The following is an 18,140-nucleotide window of genomic DNA, read 5'->3' as shown; positions in this document are numbered from 1 at the left end:
CACCTGCATTTGTGGGATATTATTTTGTGTTTGTGCATGTGTACCACGTAGTCACGTTCCGTTGTTTGTTTATTTGATTTCTTGTATTTTGCTTAAGTTTCACATTGGAATAAATATGTGGAACTCAATATCTGCTGTGCCTTGGTCCCGTTCTTACGACAACCGTCACATTAAAGGCAATGCTACCAAATACTAATTGGGTGTATGTAAACTTCTGACCCACTGGGAATGTGATGAAAGAAATAAAAGCTGAAATAAATCATTCTCTCTACTGTTATTCTGACATTTCACATTCTTAAAATAAAGTGGTGATCCTAACTGACCTAAGACAGGGAATCTTTACTAGGATTACATGTCAGGAATTGGGAAAAACTGAGTTTAAATGTATTTGGCTAAGGTTTATCTAAACTTCCGACTTTAACTGTATGTCGATTACGTCCATCGTCGCTCGCTCATTAATGTTTAAATCGAAATTACGGAATGCCTCATCCATTCATTGTTCCCTTATGCCATAGTTTGTACATCTCAATGGTCAGTAGAAACCACATTTGTTTAAGCAAGTCAGCCATATCAGCTATGTTTTTTAAATAGACAGTATACAAGTCTGAATTAATTGTTTCGCTGCCAGACAAGGCTCCACTGATAGCCAGGTGTAGCAGTGGTAAGGATTCACTTCATTATGCTGGAAAGAAAGCTTGGCTGTTGGGATAGCTTGATATAGGCCCTAACAGTTTGTGGGCAACGCTTGTCGCCGTTATAGTGCAATTTATGTATTGTTTAGTGTTGTGTTGTGTAGTCTTTGCTGGCATGCATCTGATTTTTTTTTTAGCTTGCCCCTCTAGGATTTACATGCTAAAATCGCCACTGATTGTATAGGACTGTACTATAGTACAGTATACAGTGCATTTGGAATGTATTTAGACTCCTTGACTTTTTCCACATTTTGTTATGTTACAGCCTTATTTCCTCAAACTACACACATTACCATAATGACAAAGCAAAAACATTTTTTTTAGAAATTGTAGCAAATTTATTTTAAAAAATATAAAAAATGTAATATCACGTTTACATAAGTATTCAGACTCCTTACTCGGTACTTTGTTGAAGCACCTTTGGCAGAGATTACATCAAGTATTTTTGGGTATGACGTTACAAGCTTGGCACATCTGTATTTGGGGAGTTTCTTCCATTCCTCTCTGGAGATCCTCTCAAGCTCTTTCAGACCGGATAGGGAGCATTGCTACCCAGCTATTTTTAGGTCTCTCCAGAGATGTTTGATCGGGTTCAAGTCTGGGCTCTGGCTGGGCAACATAAGGACATTTAGAGACTTGTCCCGAAGCCACTCCTGCATTGTCTTGGTTGTGTGCTTAGGGTCGTTGTCCTGTTCGAAGGTGAACCTTTGCCCCAGTCTGAGGTCCTGAACAATCTGGAGCAGGTATTCATCAAGGATTTCTCTGTAATTTGCTATGTTTATCTTTCCCTCGATCCTGACTAGTCTCTGAGTTTCTGCCACTGTAAAACATTCCCACAGCATGATGCTGCCACCACCATGCTTCACCGTAGGGATGATGCCAGGTTCAGGCCAAAGAGTTCAATCTTGGTTTCATCATGTTTCTCATGGTCTATGAGACCTTTAGGTGCCTTTTGGCAAACTCCAAGTGAGCTGTAATGTGCATTTTACTGAGGAGTGGCTTCCATCTGGCCACTCTACCATAAAGGCCTGATTGGTGGAGTGCTGCAAAGATGGTTGTCCTTCTGGAAGGTTCTCCCATCTCCACAGAGGAACTCTGGAGCTCTGTCCGAGTGACTATCGGATTCTTGGTCACCTCCCTTACCAAGGCCCTTCTCCCCCTATTGTTCTGTTTGGCCAGCCGGCCAGCTCTAGGAAGATTCTTGGTGGTTCCAAACTTCTTCCATTTAAGAATGATGGAGGCCACTGTGTTCTTGGTGACCTTCAATGCTGCATAAATGTTTTGGTACCCTTCCCCAGATCTGTGCCTCAACAGCAGCTAATGGGGATCCATTATGAATACATTGATTCTCGGGGCTCTACGGACAATTCCTTCAACCTCATGACTTGGTTTTTGCTCTGACATGCACTGTCAACTGTGGGACCTTATATAGATGTGTGTGCCTTTCCAAATAATGTCCAATCAATTGAATATACCACAGGTGGACTCCAATCAAGTTGTAGAAGCATCTCAAGGATGATCAATGGAAACAGGATGCACCTCAGCTCAATTTTGAGTCTCATAGCAAAGGGTTTGAATACTTGTGTAAATAAGGTATATCTGTTTTTGCTTTTTATACATTTGCAAAATGTTCTAAAAACCTGTTTTCACTTTGTCATCATGGGGTACAGTATGTAGATTGATGATGAGAAAACATTATTTAATACATTTTAGAATGAGGCTGTAACATAACAAAATGTGGAAAAAGTTAATGGGTCTGAATACTTTCCAAATTAACTGTACTACCCAAGTGATCCACATTGTGCAACTCTCTGGTGAACTCAAACTCTCCCTCAATCTAAATCATATCTTTAAATGTGAATCTCATTTTTGAATACCAAGGGGGAATGTTAACGGGGGCATGCATACAGTAAGTGTCTATTAATGCCAATTTAGCACTGCAAATTGAGTCTAAAAAGGCCCGTTTGTGGCAGACCCAAAACCAACTCAGTGAGAAGTCTTTATGGCAAATATCTTTCAGTTTGTTGATTCCTTAAATACTGTATGTGTGCTCTCGGTTAGCCCATTCCTGAATAAATTCTGTTTGTTATATTTGGTCCGACTGCTGGAAGGACAAACAGAAAAATGGAGACGAGCGTGTTATCTAGTGCTGTTGAAGGACAACAGTGTTTGCTCAGAGGGTTGCCAAATTCAAAGGCTAAACATAGAAAGTGAGAGATGATACACTACATGAAGAGTAAACTTACAAAGCAGACATTTATATATGCTTGACTTGAGTGTGTCATTATTGCATATGTATACATACATACTGAAGTAAAAACATTGACTGAGAGCCTGGTGCATTCCTTTGACAAGCACACACACCCATGCACACACACACACACACACACACACACACACACACACACACACACACACACACACACACACACACACACACATACCAGCCAAATTTGCTTAACGCTCCTGCAGAATCCTTAGTCAGGTTATCCTATAGCCTAATGCATGTACATGTCCAACAACTCTACAACACCTGTAGTGTGTGTGTGTGTGTGTGTGTGTGTGTGTGTGTGTGTGTGTGTGTGTGTGTGTGTGTGTGTGTGTGTGTGTGTGTGTGTGTGTGTGTGTGTGTGTGCGTGTGTGTGTGAATCAATGTCAATCTGCTCCACCTTATTCTGGAGTCGAAAGCTTCAAACAGCAGGTAAAAAGAAAACATCAAAAGGCAAATGTACAGTAGATGTCTAAAAATCTATGAAAACGCCATGGACGGCAGTAGAAACCTAACACAGGGAAGGGTCACAAGAATATGGGTGAGAGAGCAGTTGGGGCACATGGATAAGTTAACAGCATCCCTGTCTTCCATCTGTCTATTCGACATTTGAAATTCAATAAAAACAAGTCATGAGTGCAGCAGCACTGCCCCACCCCCTGTAGACCTCCATTTCTCTCTTTCACTCCTTCTATCTTTCCCCTTCTGTCTTTTACTTTCCCTCTCCCTTGCTCTTTCTTTCTCTTACATAGCAACCGCAATCAAAATGGCAACTAAAGAGGGGCAAACTCCCAAACATCTGACCTAGATGATGTGGCGTCTTTGATAGCTGCACGTGATTGGACGATGAGAGGCTGATGCGTGTTTGTCACTCGCTGATAGATGTCTGCTCTTAGCTGGATGGCTGTCAAGTAAAGCAAGCAGAGTGAAATTATATGAGGAATAGATATCACAGCGAAACAAATACTGAAGTCAGACATCAAATACTCTGCAACATTAAAGTATAAATGTGATATTTAGTTCAAATGGGGGGGGGGGGTGGCATAGGAAATCAGAATGTCCAAGCCACAGCAACAACAGCATAATGTACACAGAGGAACTATAGTCTATGTTTCTCTACATCATTCACCTAATCCAGGTTTAGAGGGATGTTGAATGTTGCCACGTACTTCAACAACCTGGTGAGTCTTAGTGCATGTGTGTGTGAGTGTTGGCGGATGCAAGTAACACAAGGGGTACTCGTGGGACGTGGCCGAGGTAGTGGCACACAAAGCTCGGGGGGGGGGGGGGGGATTTTGGAAAGGACACCCTTTTGAGGGGCTGCAGCTTTTCAGTGGGCTTTTTCAATAGACTCATTTCCACATCAAAACCAGCGCAGGAAAGGGATACTGCCTGGGGGTGGGGAGTAATGAGGAGCCCTTTCTCTCTTCTTCATGCTTTTTTGAAAGAGGGGGAAAAGCCCTGATGCTTTAATGATCTCCTTTAATCAAACGTATGGGCTGACATAGCCTTTTCCTTTCAGAGAGCACACAATTACACAGATACTCTATCTTGTCTGCTCTCCTACAATGCTATTAGGGATCTCTATTATAGTATTGTCTCCCAAAGGTTTTCTGCCTTTGTGAATGGTTCGGCTAAGAAGCTAGGACGTCAATGTGGCACATTTCAGTGGTTTTGATTGGTTGAATAAAGACTTTGACTTGACTAACAAACCTTCAGAAAGAGAAATTTCACATTCATGGTCTGAGTATTTTACTTTATGTCTGGAGAGATATTTTAAGCATATCCAATACCATTTCTCCAATTAACATTTGAATGATTAAGCACAGTATGTGAATTACAATGTAATTGTAAATTCCTGTTCGCAATTTGCAGGGAATTTGAATTACATGGATTCTTTAATAACACTGCCATTCAAAAAGACCCCATTTCAAAGGAAAAAAGCACTAATTTGGAACTCCGAGGGTGTTAATCATGCAAACACATTTCTATTTGATTGTGGCACGGTGTCAGTGAGATTCAAACCTACGATCTTCTGTTCTCTAGCCATGGAATTAATCCACTGCGTCACCAGGATGGCGCTTGCATGGCATATGTTTTTAACTCATACAAAACAAATCATTTTGGTATTTTCAAACAGACCCCATTTAAAGGAAACAAGCACTCGTTAAGACCAGGTGTGGTAATTAAAGGGCGTGGACACCACACCTGAACACACTTAACAAGATAGAGGATAAAGGGAGTTTTGTTGATGCTAAGAACAGAACGTATACATTTTTAAATAACATTCTTAAAACGTTCTTTGAACATTAGTTTTCTTGTGTTTTTTAATTAAAACGATTTCTTAAAGCTCCCACCCAGTTTTTTAGTTACATGATGTCTGTTAAAGTAACAAAAATTATACTTTATGTATAATAAATCACTGTGTGTTTATTTAAAAAAATATATATAACTCAAAAATATATTTTTTATTTCCCTGAGCCTCCTTGGGCTACTGAAATGCTCCGTCTGATTGTGGGCATTAGGAATCCAAATTTAATATGAAATTTGATATTTACATACACTGCCTGATTGGCTGACAGGATGGTCTAGAGCCCACCCTCTTACCCGTTCAAAAAACAACGACAAAGGCACATGGTATTCAAGTTGTCAGTTGGACCCTTAAAGCAACAAACTTTCATAGGTGTGTAGGCAACTTTTTGTCATCAAAACAAAAGGCATGCATAATGCACCTTCATTTGCTATATCATTGTTGTACTGTTTTCAATAGGTCACCATTAGATTTACATTTAACATGTCATTTAGCAGAAGCTCTTATCCAGAGCGACATACAGTTAGTTAGTGCATTCATCTTAAGATTGCTAGGTGGGACAACCACATATCACAGTCATAGTAAGTACATTTTTCCCGATAAAGTATATTTTAGCAAAGTCAGAGCTAGTGGGGGTCAAGTGCAAGTGTTAGTTCACGAAAGGCAGAAGTTGCAGGACCAGAACAGCCTGTTTGCAAGGTGGACCATCCTGGCCTACACCCTGTCTGCCGTCTATTCATTGCACAGTTAGCAATTCTAAGTATACTTAGTGTAACGAATAAGCAGGTGCAATCAGTGAGTTTAATTGGAACAAGCATAGCGTTACTACACAAACAGGCATTGTGTCGCAACATGAAAACGGAAACAATACTGCCTGATTGGTATACAACAGAGTTCTAAATGAAAGGGAAGTAATCAGGGTAGTGATGAAGTCCAGGCTTGCCTAATGAAGGGGTGCAGGTGTGCGTAATGATGGTTGCCTGGTGTGCGTAATGATTGGTTGTCAGGACCGGTGGTTAGTAGACCGGCGACGTCAAGCGCAGGAGCGGGAGTAGACTTGTTTATTAGTATTGTTTGATGTATTAGGCTTCTGAGACGCAATGGTCAATAATATAATCTTCAGTATTATCACAAAGTCTGTTTCAAGATTTTGCGAAAAATACTTTGTGGCGATATTGGAGATTATAACTTATTTTAATGTTTCTAATGACTAAACACTCATATAAATAAAGCAACCAGACTCCCTGCTCTGCTGATGAGTATTTTCATCCCCTCATATAGGAGTAATAAATGATAAAGGTCTAGTGCACTAATTTGATGGAATTCTACTTTCTTCATAATTATTTTCATTTTTTAATTGTGGTTTATCAGGTGCTGGAGTACCCTCAGCACCCCTACTTCCCGTGGCTATGGGTGCCACACAAGCAAACCACATCATATTCTCATTTCTATCTTTCCTGTAACAAAGCCAATAATTTATAGAGTAGTCCTCAAGTACATTGACGTTTCACTATTTCTGTTCTGACAATCAGCCAAATGTTAGCTTTGTCTTTGATCTGTTTGTGCTATATAGCCAACTCCTATGTATAGCCAAGCCAACTGCTATGGTAACACAACATGACAACCATCATACATTAGAAGTTAGAAAGACAGCATAAACAGATCTGGGACCAGGCTATAGCTTTTCTACAACCTGCACCAACAGCTTGGTATGTACAGCAACCACCACCAGCATAAACCTAGGAGGGTTAGGAGGGAACCAGTTCAGCTGCTTTTCTGCCAGTCGATGTTTACCTGTGTGTCCTGTCTGTGTGTGTCTCATACTCTTCATCCTAGTCTTCACCAAGTAGCTCCTAGTAGCATCTTCCTCTTAAGTCCATGACCTCATGGTCCTCATCCTGCATTTCTCAGCGATGACCCTTTAGCACATAAGAAAGGGGATCATGAAAGGAAGGGACTTGTGGAGCTACAAGTTATCAACCTGTTGGCAAGGTGACAAAGTTCAATTTTATAATCCTAGTTTTCACTCTCACATTTGAAAATATGTAACATAATTTAATATCTGATAGTTCATAACTGAAATAATATGACAATGTATGCCTGTAGCAAAGTCAAACCAGCTAGACATCCAGCCTGAGCTTTCATGAGTCATATGATCTATCATAAGGGTTATACATTCATTATTGCATTCAACATCCAGAAGGCTTACTATTTTTTAGGAATCATATCAGATAAATATACACCTAATGAGATATCTCGCTAGCTAATAATAAGAGCTACCCTCTTTCTTTTTTCTGGCTGGAAGGCTAGTAACTACAAATCCAATCACACGCCAGTATTTTCATTTTAAAAACATTTTTTTACCTTTATTTAACTTGGCATGTCAGTTAAGAACAAATTCTTATTTACAATGACGGCCTACCCCAGCCAAACCCAGACGACGCTGGGCCAATTGTGCGCCGCCCTATGGGACTCCCAATCATGGCCAGATGTGATACAGCCTGGATTCGAACCAGGGATTGTAGTGACGCCTCTTGCACTGAGATTAGTCCACTGCATCACTTGTTTTAGCTCTAATGCCTAATGACAAATACTCCTTAAATTGTCAATTTGAGCATTTTATTTTGTACAGTCATCAAAGAAAGCACAATACACATGCTAAATCAAGAAGGATACCTTGGTCCGTTTTGGGTGAATGACTGACTGCAGCTTTAACAACAGTCAACAGGCTAGCTACCATTGGTAGCTAGCAATCAAGCTATCATTATTTGAGGATACACTATAGTTGGCCTGGAAATATGATGACATTGCTAAAGTAGGCAAGCAATTAGTAGGAGATAACTTTGCCATCATTATCATGTCATCAAATTTACTTTAGAGAGATAGCAATTGTCATAACTAGAAAAGTTTGCAATGCTATCTTTAGCTAGCTAAAATCCGGTTCTGTCCCTCAATCTTAGCTAGCTAGCTAAAATTATTCGCCATCTAAAGTCAATTTGGTGACATCACAGTAATGACAAAAAGTTGTCCTACTAATGATTTGCCTCCTTTAGAAATGTCATAGTTTTTCCAAGTCACTATAATGCACTTTAAACTAAATCTTCATCAGTGCATGGTGACTCAGAGAATGCCATTGAGTAACTAGTAGAACATTCATTCAGGCATCAGACCTCACAAGAACATTCAAAACAATATTGTGACGAAGCATCCAACCCATGAATAGCATGTCCTTCACTTATAATTGAACATAACTATCCATCTAGACACTGTTAGTGTTTAAATACTGGAGAGTTGAGACCAAATCACAGACGCTGGACAGAGTGGATTTCAGTTGTAACAAAAGACAGTTTTAATGAGTCAGAGATATCTTGTCCCGCAGTTTTACGTGCACGGACCTAGTTCACATAACTCGGCAAGGAGCCAGGTGAAAAAGAGACCTTATACTACGGTTACATTCATTTTTATACATAGAATAAAGTAGGTGGAGTCTTGTCGTTTCGGTCTTCTTGACTGGTCGGAGGGTTGGAGGCGGGCCTTGCTCTAGCCAGAGCAGAAGCCCCATTGGTGCACAGCAGAGACTTATCCTGAGCATCCGACCAATAGAGGGGGTCAGTCTTGTGGCTGGGTGTATGTGTTCTTACGACGGAATGTCTTTGTTTATATGAGCTATGTGTATGAATACTTATATAACAACACTTACTTCATGAATGGTTGCTGTTGCTGCCGATTTCAAGATCCACGCGATGCTTGATGGAGCTGCTGGGAAATCCACAAGGGTACCAAGCTCTTACCAAGCTCTAAGAAACATATGGTTCTCAGAACATTTTGTGTTAGCTGGGAAGTGTTTATGTATGTCACCCATTTAGAAACTTGAAAGCTGGCACACATTAATTTCGCTTTATTGTGACTGGTACATGTGGTTTACATACCACAGAGGGGTCCCAATGTGCAGCTCCAAGACAAACCCAGCTTTTTATGGTGAAATGTAACAGTGGTTTCAGCTCCACGGGAAGACGTGCTGACAAGCCATGGACAATGTCTGCGCAGGCAGGACGCAGGCACCAGCAACAGGGAAGAGAGGATGATAAAAACATAATGTCCCTATTTAAGGATAGGCTGGTGGGCTGGACCAGCCCAAAATGTAAATATCATCATTGTTAAGGCCTAATGTGAAATTATGAGGTATTAATGGGTCTGCAGCAGAGTAGCAGACATCTGCTATACTGTACCTATTCAACAAGGATAATGCCATGTATTCTTTAGCTTTATAAAGGCTGAACTTTTGAAAAGCGTGACATTTTAACTGCCTGTGTGTTATATTTGGGAAACGCAGAGAAAAATGTCCTTAAAGGCAGTGTCATGACATCGTTAAAACTCTGTCTCTCTCTTTCCCGCACCATGGAATGCTGTCACCCCATGTAAGTTATTTTTTGCTGGAGATGATGTTTCATTGGAAAACAGAAAGTTCAGCATAGCTTCACAAACACAGGCAGGCAGAGAGGCCTGGAGGCGCTGACTGTTTTCCACCTCAACTGAGGCTGCAGGTTAAAAAAATATTAACGCTTTTGTCAACCGACCACACATTTGGTACAAGGCTTAACTGTGTGGAACACACAGCTTTTTGTTCGCATTTTACTCAAGCATTTTGTATTCCACAAATGTGACAGAACACTGATGCAATGCAAGGACAGAGTTATACATGAAAGGGCATATAAAATGAACAGCTGATGTCACTTGGGAAAATATGACTAGTTTTGCCAGTGAGAGCTTCATATTGTAGGTGGGTCCACAAGGTCATCAGTCTAATGAAAAATAAACAAAAATGAATAAATGTAGGAATGTCACCCAAACTAATTATATATTTATTTTATTCATACAATATATTCTTGCATCTTAGATCATTATTACCTCAAGAAAATGACCACTGTAGAGCTTGTCAATTTGAAGAGGCACTGTAGTAAATCTAAATCAAAATGTTTTTTGGCTAAATGAATATTTTCAAGGCAGTTATTTAAACCAAAACATTTTTATACTATTGTAGAATGTCTTTGCTTTGCTCATGTTTATGACAACTACCCCTAACAAGTTGACATATGTTGTAAAGTAATGGAGAGAGTAAAGTCATCAGTGAAAATATATAAATATGTTTTATTAATGTCAATTTTTCAAAAAAATATTAATTTTCAAAAGGCACTTGTACATCTCAACAGGCCCTATATTCATAACTCATAACTCTTTAGTACCTGCACTTACATACAATATACAAAAACTTATGAAACACCATGAAGAACTTGCAATTAAATATACAACACAATAAATAAACTTACAGGGAGGGGAGCATAAACCAAATATTGATACATCCATGCCAGTTCTCTTTTGCATTCATATTCAGTTAGTTAAGCAGAAACAACTAATTGTATGGCATGCTATACAATAAATGTTCCCTTTAGAAACTTATCTGATTCTGCTTTTGCACCAAACTGTGTGGTTTAACTGCAAGCAATTTGGATAATGTCCCCAAACGACAGCACAAACACTGTCACTTTCAGGTATTGCTACTCAACGAACATCAGATGCAGTCCAACCTGAGCTTTTCAAATGATCACATAACAAAATAGCCTCCTTTCCCTTTGGCATTGTCTTTACAAAACACTTTGAGAAATGTCACTTGAAGTGTCAGACGTGTGTTGGGCTCTCTATGTAAGAGTCTGTTTTGGACATGTGGAGCACCACGGCTGGGGCCTTATAGTGGCAGTGGGAGCTGCTGCAGCTGACGCTGCCACAGGGCTTCCTGCTAGTCCGCACCGCCAGCTTCCTGTTGCACAGACCCTGCCAGGTCTGCAGGGTCTTGGAGCTCCACACCCACACACCGCTGGTGATGCCCACCACCAGAGACATAAAGATCTTCAGCATGAACACCGCCACGGTGGGCACCGACTCCTCCAGGGAGCAGTCCTCGTTCCGGCGTCCAGGGAATGAAACACACTTGCTTTCCAGAACACGGAACTTCCAGTAGTCCATGTTGAGCCTCTCATAGAAGTAGCATATGATGACGCAGGTGGCGGGCACTGTGTACAGGATGGAGAACACACCGATCTTCACCATCAGCTTCTCCAGCTTCTCCGTGTTAGTGCCGCCTGTCTTCATTATCTTGCGGATGTGGAAGAGCGCTACGAAGCCCGTGAGGATGAAGGAGGTGCCAATGACCAGGTAGCAGGACAGAGGGATGAGCACGAAGCCAGTCAGGGCGTTGACATCCATGCTGCCTACGTAGCACAACCCCGTCAGCTCGTCCCCGGCCACCTTCCTCATGGTGAGGATGACTATGGTCTTCATGGCTGGGATGCCCCAGGCGGCCATGTGGAAGTAGCTGCTGTGGGCCTCGATGGCCTCGTGGCCCCACTTCTTACCAGCGGCCAGGAACCAGGTGAGGGTGAGGATGACCCACCAGATGGATGAGGCCATACCAAAGTAGTAAAGGATGAGGAATACGATGGTGCAGCCCGTGGACTCCAGCCCCTCCTGGATGATGTAGAGCTCGCCATTCTCCCGGTCACAGGCGATGTTCTCGGCCCCGGCCACCGAGCGGATGACGAAGGCCACCGAGTAGACATTGTAGCACATGGAGAGGAAGATGATGGGCCGTTCTGGGTACTGGAAGCGCTGCGGGTCCAGCAGGAAGGTGAGGACGGTGAAGGCGGTGGAGACAAAGCAGAGTGTGGACCACACCGCCATCCAGATGAAGGCAAAGTCCTTGTCCTTCTTTGACCAGAACACGTCTACTGCAGAGGAGCAGCGTGGGGCGCACGACTGGCTCTTCTCCACGTACTGGAACTTCTCCGGGTTCTCGCAGGAGCCCAGGCTGGTGCCAGAGCGCCCGCTGGTACCTGAGCTGGGCTGCCTGGGTCTGGGGGGCACCGGGAGCATGCCCTCCCCCTTCTTGGTCTCCTGCTTTGTGTCATTCTCAGGCGCCTCCATGCACAGGGAGTTGGGGTCATTTTTAGTGGGAAGCTTGGAGCAGTCCAGTGAGTCAGGCCAGCCGAAGCTGAACTTCTCCATGATGGGAGAACACTTTTGCCTGGCCTGCTCACACATTGGTCGGCAGGCAGGAATGGTGGTGGACACTTTGTCAGTGCACATGGGGACGTAGAGGGAGCAGAGGAAAAAGCGCAGGTGAATGTCACAGCCATATTCCACGAGAGGGGAAAACTCATTCAGTTTGATGCTGGCCTCTGCTTGGCTTGCATATTTCATGAAGTTGGGCATTCTTGTCATATTGTAGCCAATGCCCTGGCACATGGGGATGGTGATGGGTTCGCATTTTGCATGTCTGCCTCTCTCTAGATCATAGGCTCCGATCTCCAAGCTGGATGCAACAATAACAAGTTGGCACCACAGTAAAATGGCAATCCTCAAATTAAAAACATCCATGGTGATATCAGGAAAGTGTATGTATCACGAAATACTTAACGTATTAAAACAGAAAATAAAAGTTAAATATTTCATCCCATGAGAAAAATTGCTTGGAGGAAAAAAACTGGTGCCCAACGTGTAAATTTCCCCACAGTCACATCTGATGAAAGCATTGTAGCATATCCGAGTTCCAAGTTGGCGAGATAACTTTAATACTGATTAAAGTTATCTCCTATGGTCAAACTCCGCAAAACGTTTTTCCTGTGAACAGTATGCGAATTACAAAGGGGAATAAAAATGTGCTTGTTGTTACAGTTCCAAATCCAGTCGATTTTTTTAAAGCACGATACGCTTCACATGTTTACCAAATTGAAGGCAACAATCCTGTGAAAGTTAGAATGGAAAACAATGAGTCTATAATATACCACAGGTAGCACGCATATAATATCAAAACAGGCAGTTGAGTTGAACCGTTATTTGCCGTAATAATCCTCGGTAATGTCCTTATTTTCCGAATAGATTTTTAGTTGACAGGCAATTCAGAATCCCATGTTAGTAGGCTCCTGTTTGTAACCACACAAGCGCACAGCACGGAGGGATACTGTCTCGTTTAAAAATAGTCAAGTTGTCCAGCTCTGCCTGTCTTCCTCTCCCTCAATCGCTTGAGTACATTATATTTTTCTGTGCTCGCACTCTGCCTCTTCAATAACGGGGCGGGAATTAAGTGACGAGTTTGTTTCGCCCCGCCTAAAAAAACTCATTCTCAAATGACTTTTTCTTACTGGTTTTACGCAGAAATTACGAGATGGGAATTCAATCATGGGACAAATTCATCTATTGGTTGATGTAATGAAAGTGCGTATATTACTCCCGGTTAAAAAATGTTTTTTTATCGACATTCCACGCGGTGGTCTTAAGTGAAAATAGCTTAGGTTGTTGTCACAAGCTTAGGTTTTGTGCATCCTGATGGTGAACATTTACTAATATTGAGTGCCAATCAATCTATGGTTCAGTTTATTTTCACCATTAAAATCAATAACAACAATTCTATAATCTACATTTCAATTAGTGTCAATAGGAATGTGTGGGGCAATGACTTTTTGGGGGACAAGAATGATATATATCATAGGCTATGTAATAAGCATGTTCCATAATGCTTATAAAACAACAAGCTTTGGTCAAGCATAAGTAGTCCATCACCTGACCTATGTCTTCATGAAACATGACCTTTCATAACATACAGAGGACATTAGCATTCCAGTCAATATGAGTATACTCTTATCGTGATGTGTGTTTTGTCCTATATTTTTTTAGCTTTTTGTTTAAATGTAATCCCAGCCTCTGTCCTCATCAAAAATAGATTTCAATTAGCATAGAGCCGGAAAAACTCATTTCCTAGGATACTGGGCCATTTCCTATTAACAAGGGGCAGATGATTGCAATCTAAATGTAAATAAGGTGTAAGCTAAATGAAGTTTGAACTTTAATGATGGCTCTTTCTATTTTCTCCGTGTCAGATAGCTGTGTCTCTCTTACTGAGCAGTGACTGTACAACATGGGGTTAACTGGAACAGTTAGAGTTGAAGACCTGATAGGCTATTGTTCCCATCTAGTGGTCACTTTCCACACAGCATCCATCCATGGTGCATTGCACACATAGAAGAAAGAGGAGTCATAGGCTTCCACTAGTCATTGATCAATTGCTTTAGTTAACCTTTGGACGCCCAGTATATGAACTGCAGCATAAGGCCTGCTTTGTATGAATTTGTAAATACTTTGTGCTTGTACTCAAATGCCATCTCATCTATCAGTTTCTCAAAAACAATTGAGAAAGTGATAGTTGCTTATTGTGGTCGTGCAAAACCATCTGTTTGCAACAACATCACAGTCTGCCTAGTACTGAGAGACTCTGAAGGGGAAACAGAATACCCCATGATGTTCTCCATATAGGCTCAGTCAGAACCCCCTCATCTCTCTTCCTCCTCCTGGAGCATACAGCCTTGTGTTTTGACAGTTTCCAATTAATGGTACAGTAACAAAACCTTTAGAAGGTCCTTCTATACACAGGGTTATTCGATTGTCTGTTTTGTTTGGACAAAATCACTAGGGCCATGTTTTCCATATGAAAACCTCTCCTTCTCTGGGCCTAGGCCTGCCTACATGAGGCCAGGGTACCTCTCTATTAGGCTAACCCATATCAATTCCCCTCTTGACCAAACTGCGGGTCGGAGGGGTGACAAGAGCGGCACCTGTTTCCCAGAACCCATCTCTCAGCTCCATTGTCATGCTAAGCAGCCTTGCACAGGAGAGTGCACTCTGAGTGCCAGAGCGAGACTCCCCAAAAAACCTCCCCGTTCCTGAAGGCACTTAGGAAAGCAGGCCCACTTGTCACGTTCCCACAGACTACAGGATCGGTTCACCACTCACTGACTTATTTTTTTTTCTTTCTCCGACGGGTCAATTTCCTGCTCATTTAAATGAAATGGGATTCCTTTTGGCGGCTGTTTTTGTTTTGGCTGAGAGCTGTTTAAGCAGCGCTTTCCACGTACTCCGCAAGTCTTCTTCAGCCTGCCATGAAAGGGGCTATTCTTTGTGCTTGCTGGATGAGGAGAAAATAAAGAAAGGGAAACCACAGCTACAAGAGCAATCAGTCAATGTTAAAATTGTAGGTATCAGGATGGGGAAGAGCTTTTTCATAAACTTCACCATTAGCTAACTTATTTAAACTAACAGGCTGCTGCACTGACACAAAGGGTGTGTGCGTGCGTGTGTGTTTCAGAGGACTAATCTACCATGTTGGTCAAAGGCACAAACTGTGGGGGCACTGACTAATGATTCTGTAGTTCAAGAGAAGTTTGGGTTATATACGCAGAGAATAAAAAATTAAAACATATATATTTTGATGTGGTGCTAGAGCCTGGGTCAGAGACCACATCATTTACTCATCTCTGATTGTGTTACTATTAGTAGGTTTGCCTTTATGGTTGTGGTAGAGTTAAGAAATATAACACACAAAAAAGCCATACATAAGTGAGGGAACAATTTTGGTAATGTCAAAAGGACATGTTATATGACATGCTTAAAGCTAGAATCTTTCATTTAAATAATAACAAAGCGGTCACCCCACCTTAGTTTTGGTAAAAAGTTGAGGGATGGGCCTGGAGAAATGTAGCCACTCTCAAATCCATAGACAGAGCTATGGATGCAAGAACTGACCATCCATTATATCAACATTATAGTTTAACCATGTTTTGAGGCTATACAGTGCTTGTTTACATTTACATAGTTGTCATGACTGGCCTGTTCGGGTCAGGTTACTGTGGACCACACCCGCCAGAGTGGGAGAGATCGAGAGGTATGGAGGTGGGGGGGGTTTTATGACACCTCACGCCCATTGTAAATCTTAAGGCAGCAGACAAAATCCCTTTGTCCTCTCACTGTGGAGGAATGGAATGTATGATTGGCCTATGGAGAACCTACCTCCAAACAGTAACATGCAATAAATGAACTTTCGGACAATATGTTTCGTCAGCCAAAATGGTAGTAATGATGATAGATGGCATATGAAAATGAATGTCGTTTTTGTTATGTTATTAAAAGTTAAATGATGACGTTATAACGAAAACATTGTAACTTGAAAAGTTTTCACAATATACACCTGATGTTTGCATAATGCACGTTGTGTGAAAATGTCCAGATCAAAGAGGAAGTTTTTGTAAAGATGAAATGTGATGTTAGTTGTTTAAATTGGATCTGAGTAAAATCCAGACCTTGCCTCGTAACTAGTTACGCCCAGAGAACTTGCCCTAAAGGCAGAAACGCCAATTTCTGACCCGAGGGTACAAAACATGCGAGTTAAGAATTAACATTATGACAAGGTGACTACGAGCTGCAGTCAAGGTCTGATTATTTGTAACCCCAAAACATGGTTGAAGAAGACAAAGGAACCTTTTAACAATCTATGCTACGGATGAGTAGCTGTGTCTAAGACGGTGAATTCAAGCAGGACCACCCTGTTATTCTCTCCAAAGTATCGTGTGTCTACACTGCTTTCATTCCCATGCTGGAACCACCTATATGGCTGATTAGCTGTCCTCAGAAGACCCCTCTTTCAGAACAAGGGCGAAGAAACAGGCCACTAAGACAAAGGACACTGACATCGTGAGGACAATCAGATAGTTAGACCCGGTAACCAAAGAAGTGCCGTCATCAGAGGAGAAGGCGAACCTGGTCCACGAAGAGATACCCCATCAGAGACCTTCGACACGTAATTACATCATTATATTCTGCTCCATAAGAGCGGCAGTTCAGGGCAAGGTTAGGGCTAACTAAACATAGTTTTAAAATGTACCCAAGTGTGCTTTTCTCTCTTTTGAAATCACCATTTTGTGTAACATGTGTTATATTGTGTTGGCCTGCTAGGGACCTGTTTCATTGTACTAAGTTCTAATCAATAGCCCAGACTGTGTGTTTGTGTATCTTATATTATCATTTTAGCTTGTTAGTAAATAAATAATCAACTCAATTGGTGTGCTACGGACTTATTTAGTGGGACTTGCGTTTGTGCAGATTCCCGGATTATGAGACGTTCAGAATGAGACTATAGAGGAAATTAATTAATTAGCGGCTGTTGTAAAATTGATATTCTGATATTCTTTGAGTTCATTTGGGAAATAGAAAGTCAATAAAGCCAAACTTTCCCATGGTGCCGTAGTTTACTGAGTTAATAATTACCTGATTCATTTAACCATGTAATTATAAACAGTTAATCATTCGATGAACAGCAGTCGTCACAATCAATCCAACGTCACTACGTGGTTTACAAACATTGGAGTAAAACAAGCTAATATTTTGGGTTCTGATGGGGTATGACAGTTGAACTAAGCTCATGAGGCATTTATAAGTTATATTCTTCAAGAATCAATGGGTAGCCTACACAGTATATCATTAATTTAAAAGTCAAAACATTGATGTAGCAACTAAGGATTCTAGCTTGAATGGAAATTTAAAAAATCCTACATCTACACTCCATAAATTCACAGTGTCCGAATATTTTTTTACATTTTTTTAGGAGTAGCAGTTGGAACCATAACTTTTTTTAAGCCTAGAGAAATGTGACATTCTAATTGGTTGACACCCATGGTAGCCACTAGGATTTCAAAGGTTAATATTTTCACCACCCCATTACCCATCTGCCAGCTGTCATACTCTCAAACACTAAAACACAACTGTACTCACAGCAGAGCACAACGCTGCCCTCACAAAAGACCTACTGTCTTGTCGTAATAGGTGGAATTAGTTACAAGACAGGTAATTGGTCAGATTCATGAGGTAGACATGAGAACAATGTACTATTCTATACCAAAGCTTGGAGAAACAAGGCTATAATGTTGTATCAGAGCTTAGCTTTAGGGTGCATACATGAATATGAATGAAGAGAATCGATAGTAGCCCA

General features: G+C 41.4%; 1 protein-coding gene across 1 annotated transcript; it reads right to left on the bottom strand.

Annotated features, from left to right (window-relative positions):
* Window positions 1-10,398: 10,398 nt before the first annotated feature.
* LOC139418167 (frizzled-9) lies at window positions 10,399-13,352 on the bottom strand. Its single transcript, XM_071167420.1, has one exon. The coding sequence runs from the start codon at window positions 12,701-12,703 to the stop codon at window positions 10,949-10,951; it is 1,755 nt and encodes a 584-aa protein (XP_071023521.1). The 5' UTR covers window positions 12,704-13,352; the 3' UTR covers window positions 10,399-10,948.
* Window positions 13,353-18,140: the final 4,788 nt, after the last annotated feature.

Source organism: Oncorhynchus clarkii, chromosome 10 (assembly GCF_045791955.1).
Source record: "Oncorhynchus clarkii lewisi isolate Uvic-CL-2024 chromosome 10, UVic_Ocla_1.0, whole genome shotgun sequence".
Taxonomy (NCBI): domain Eukaryota; kingdom Metazoa; phylum Chordata; class Actinopteri; order Salmoniformes; family Salmonidae; genus Oncorhynchus; species Oncorhynchus clarkii.
Note: the sequence above shows the minus strand (reverse complement) of the source record. Positions and strands in the feature narration are given on the sequence as shown.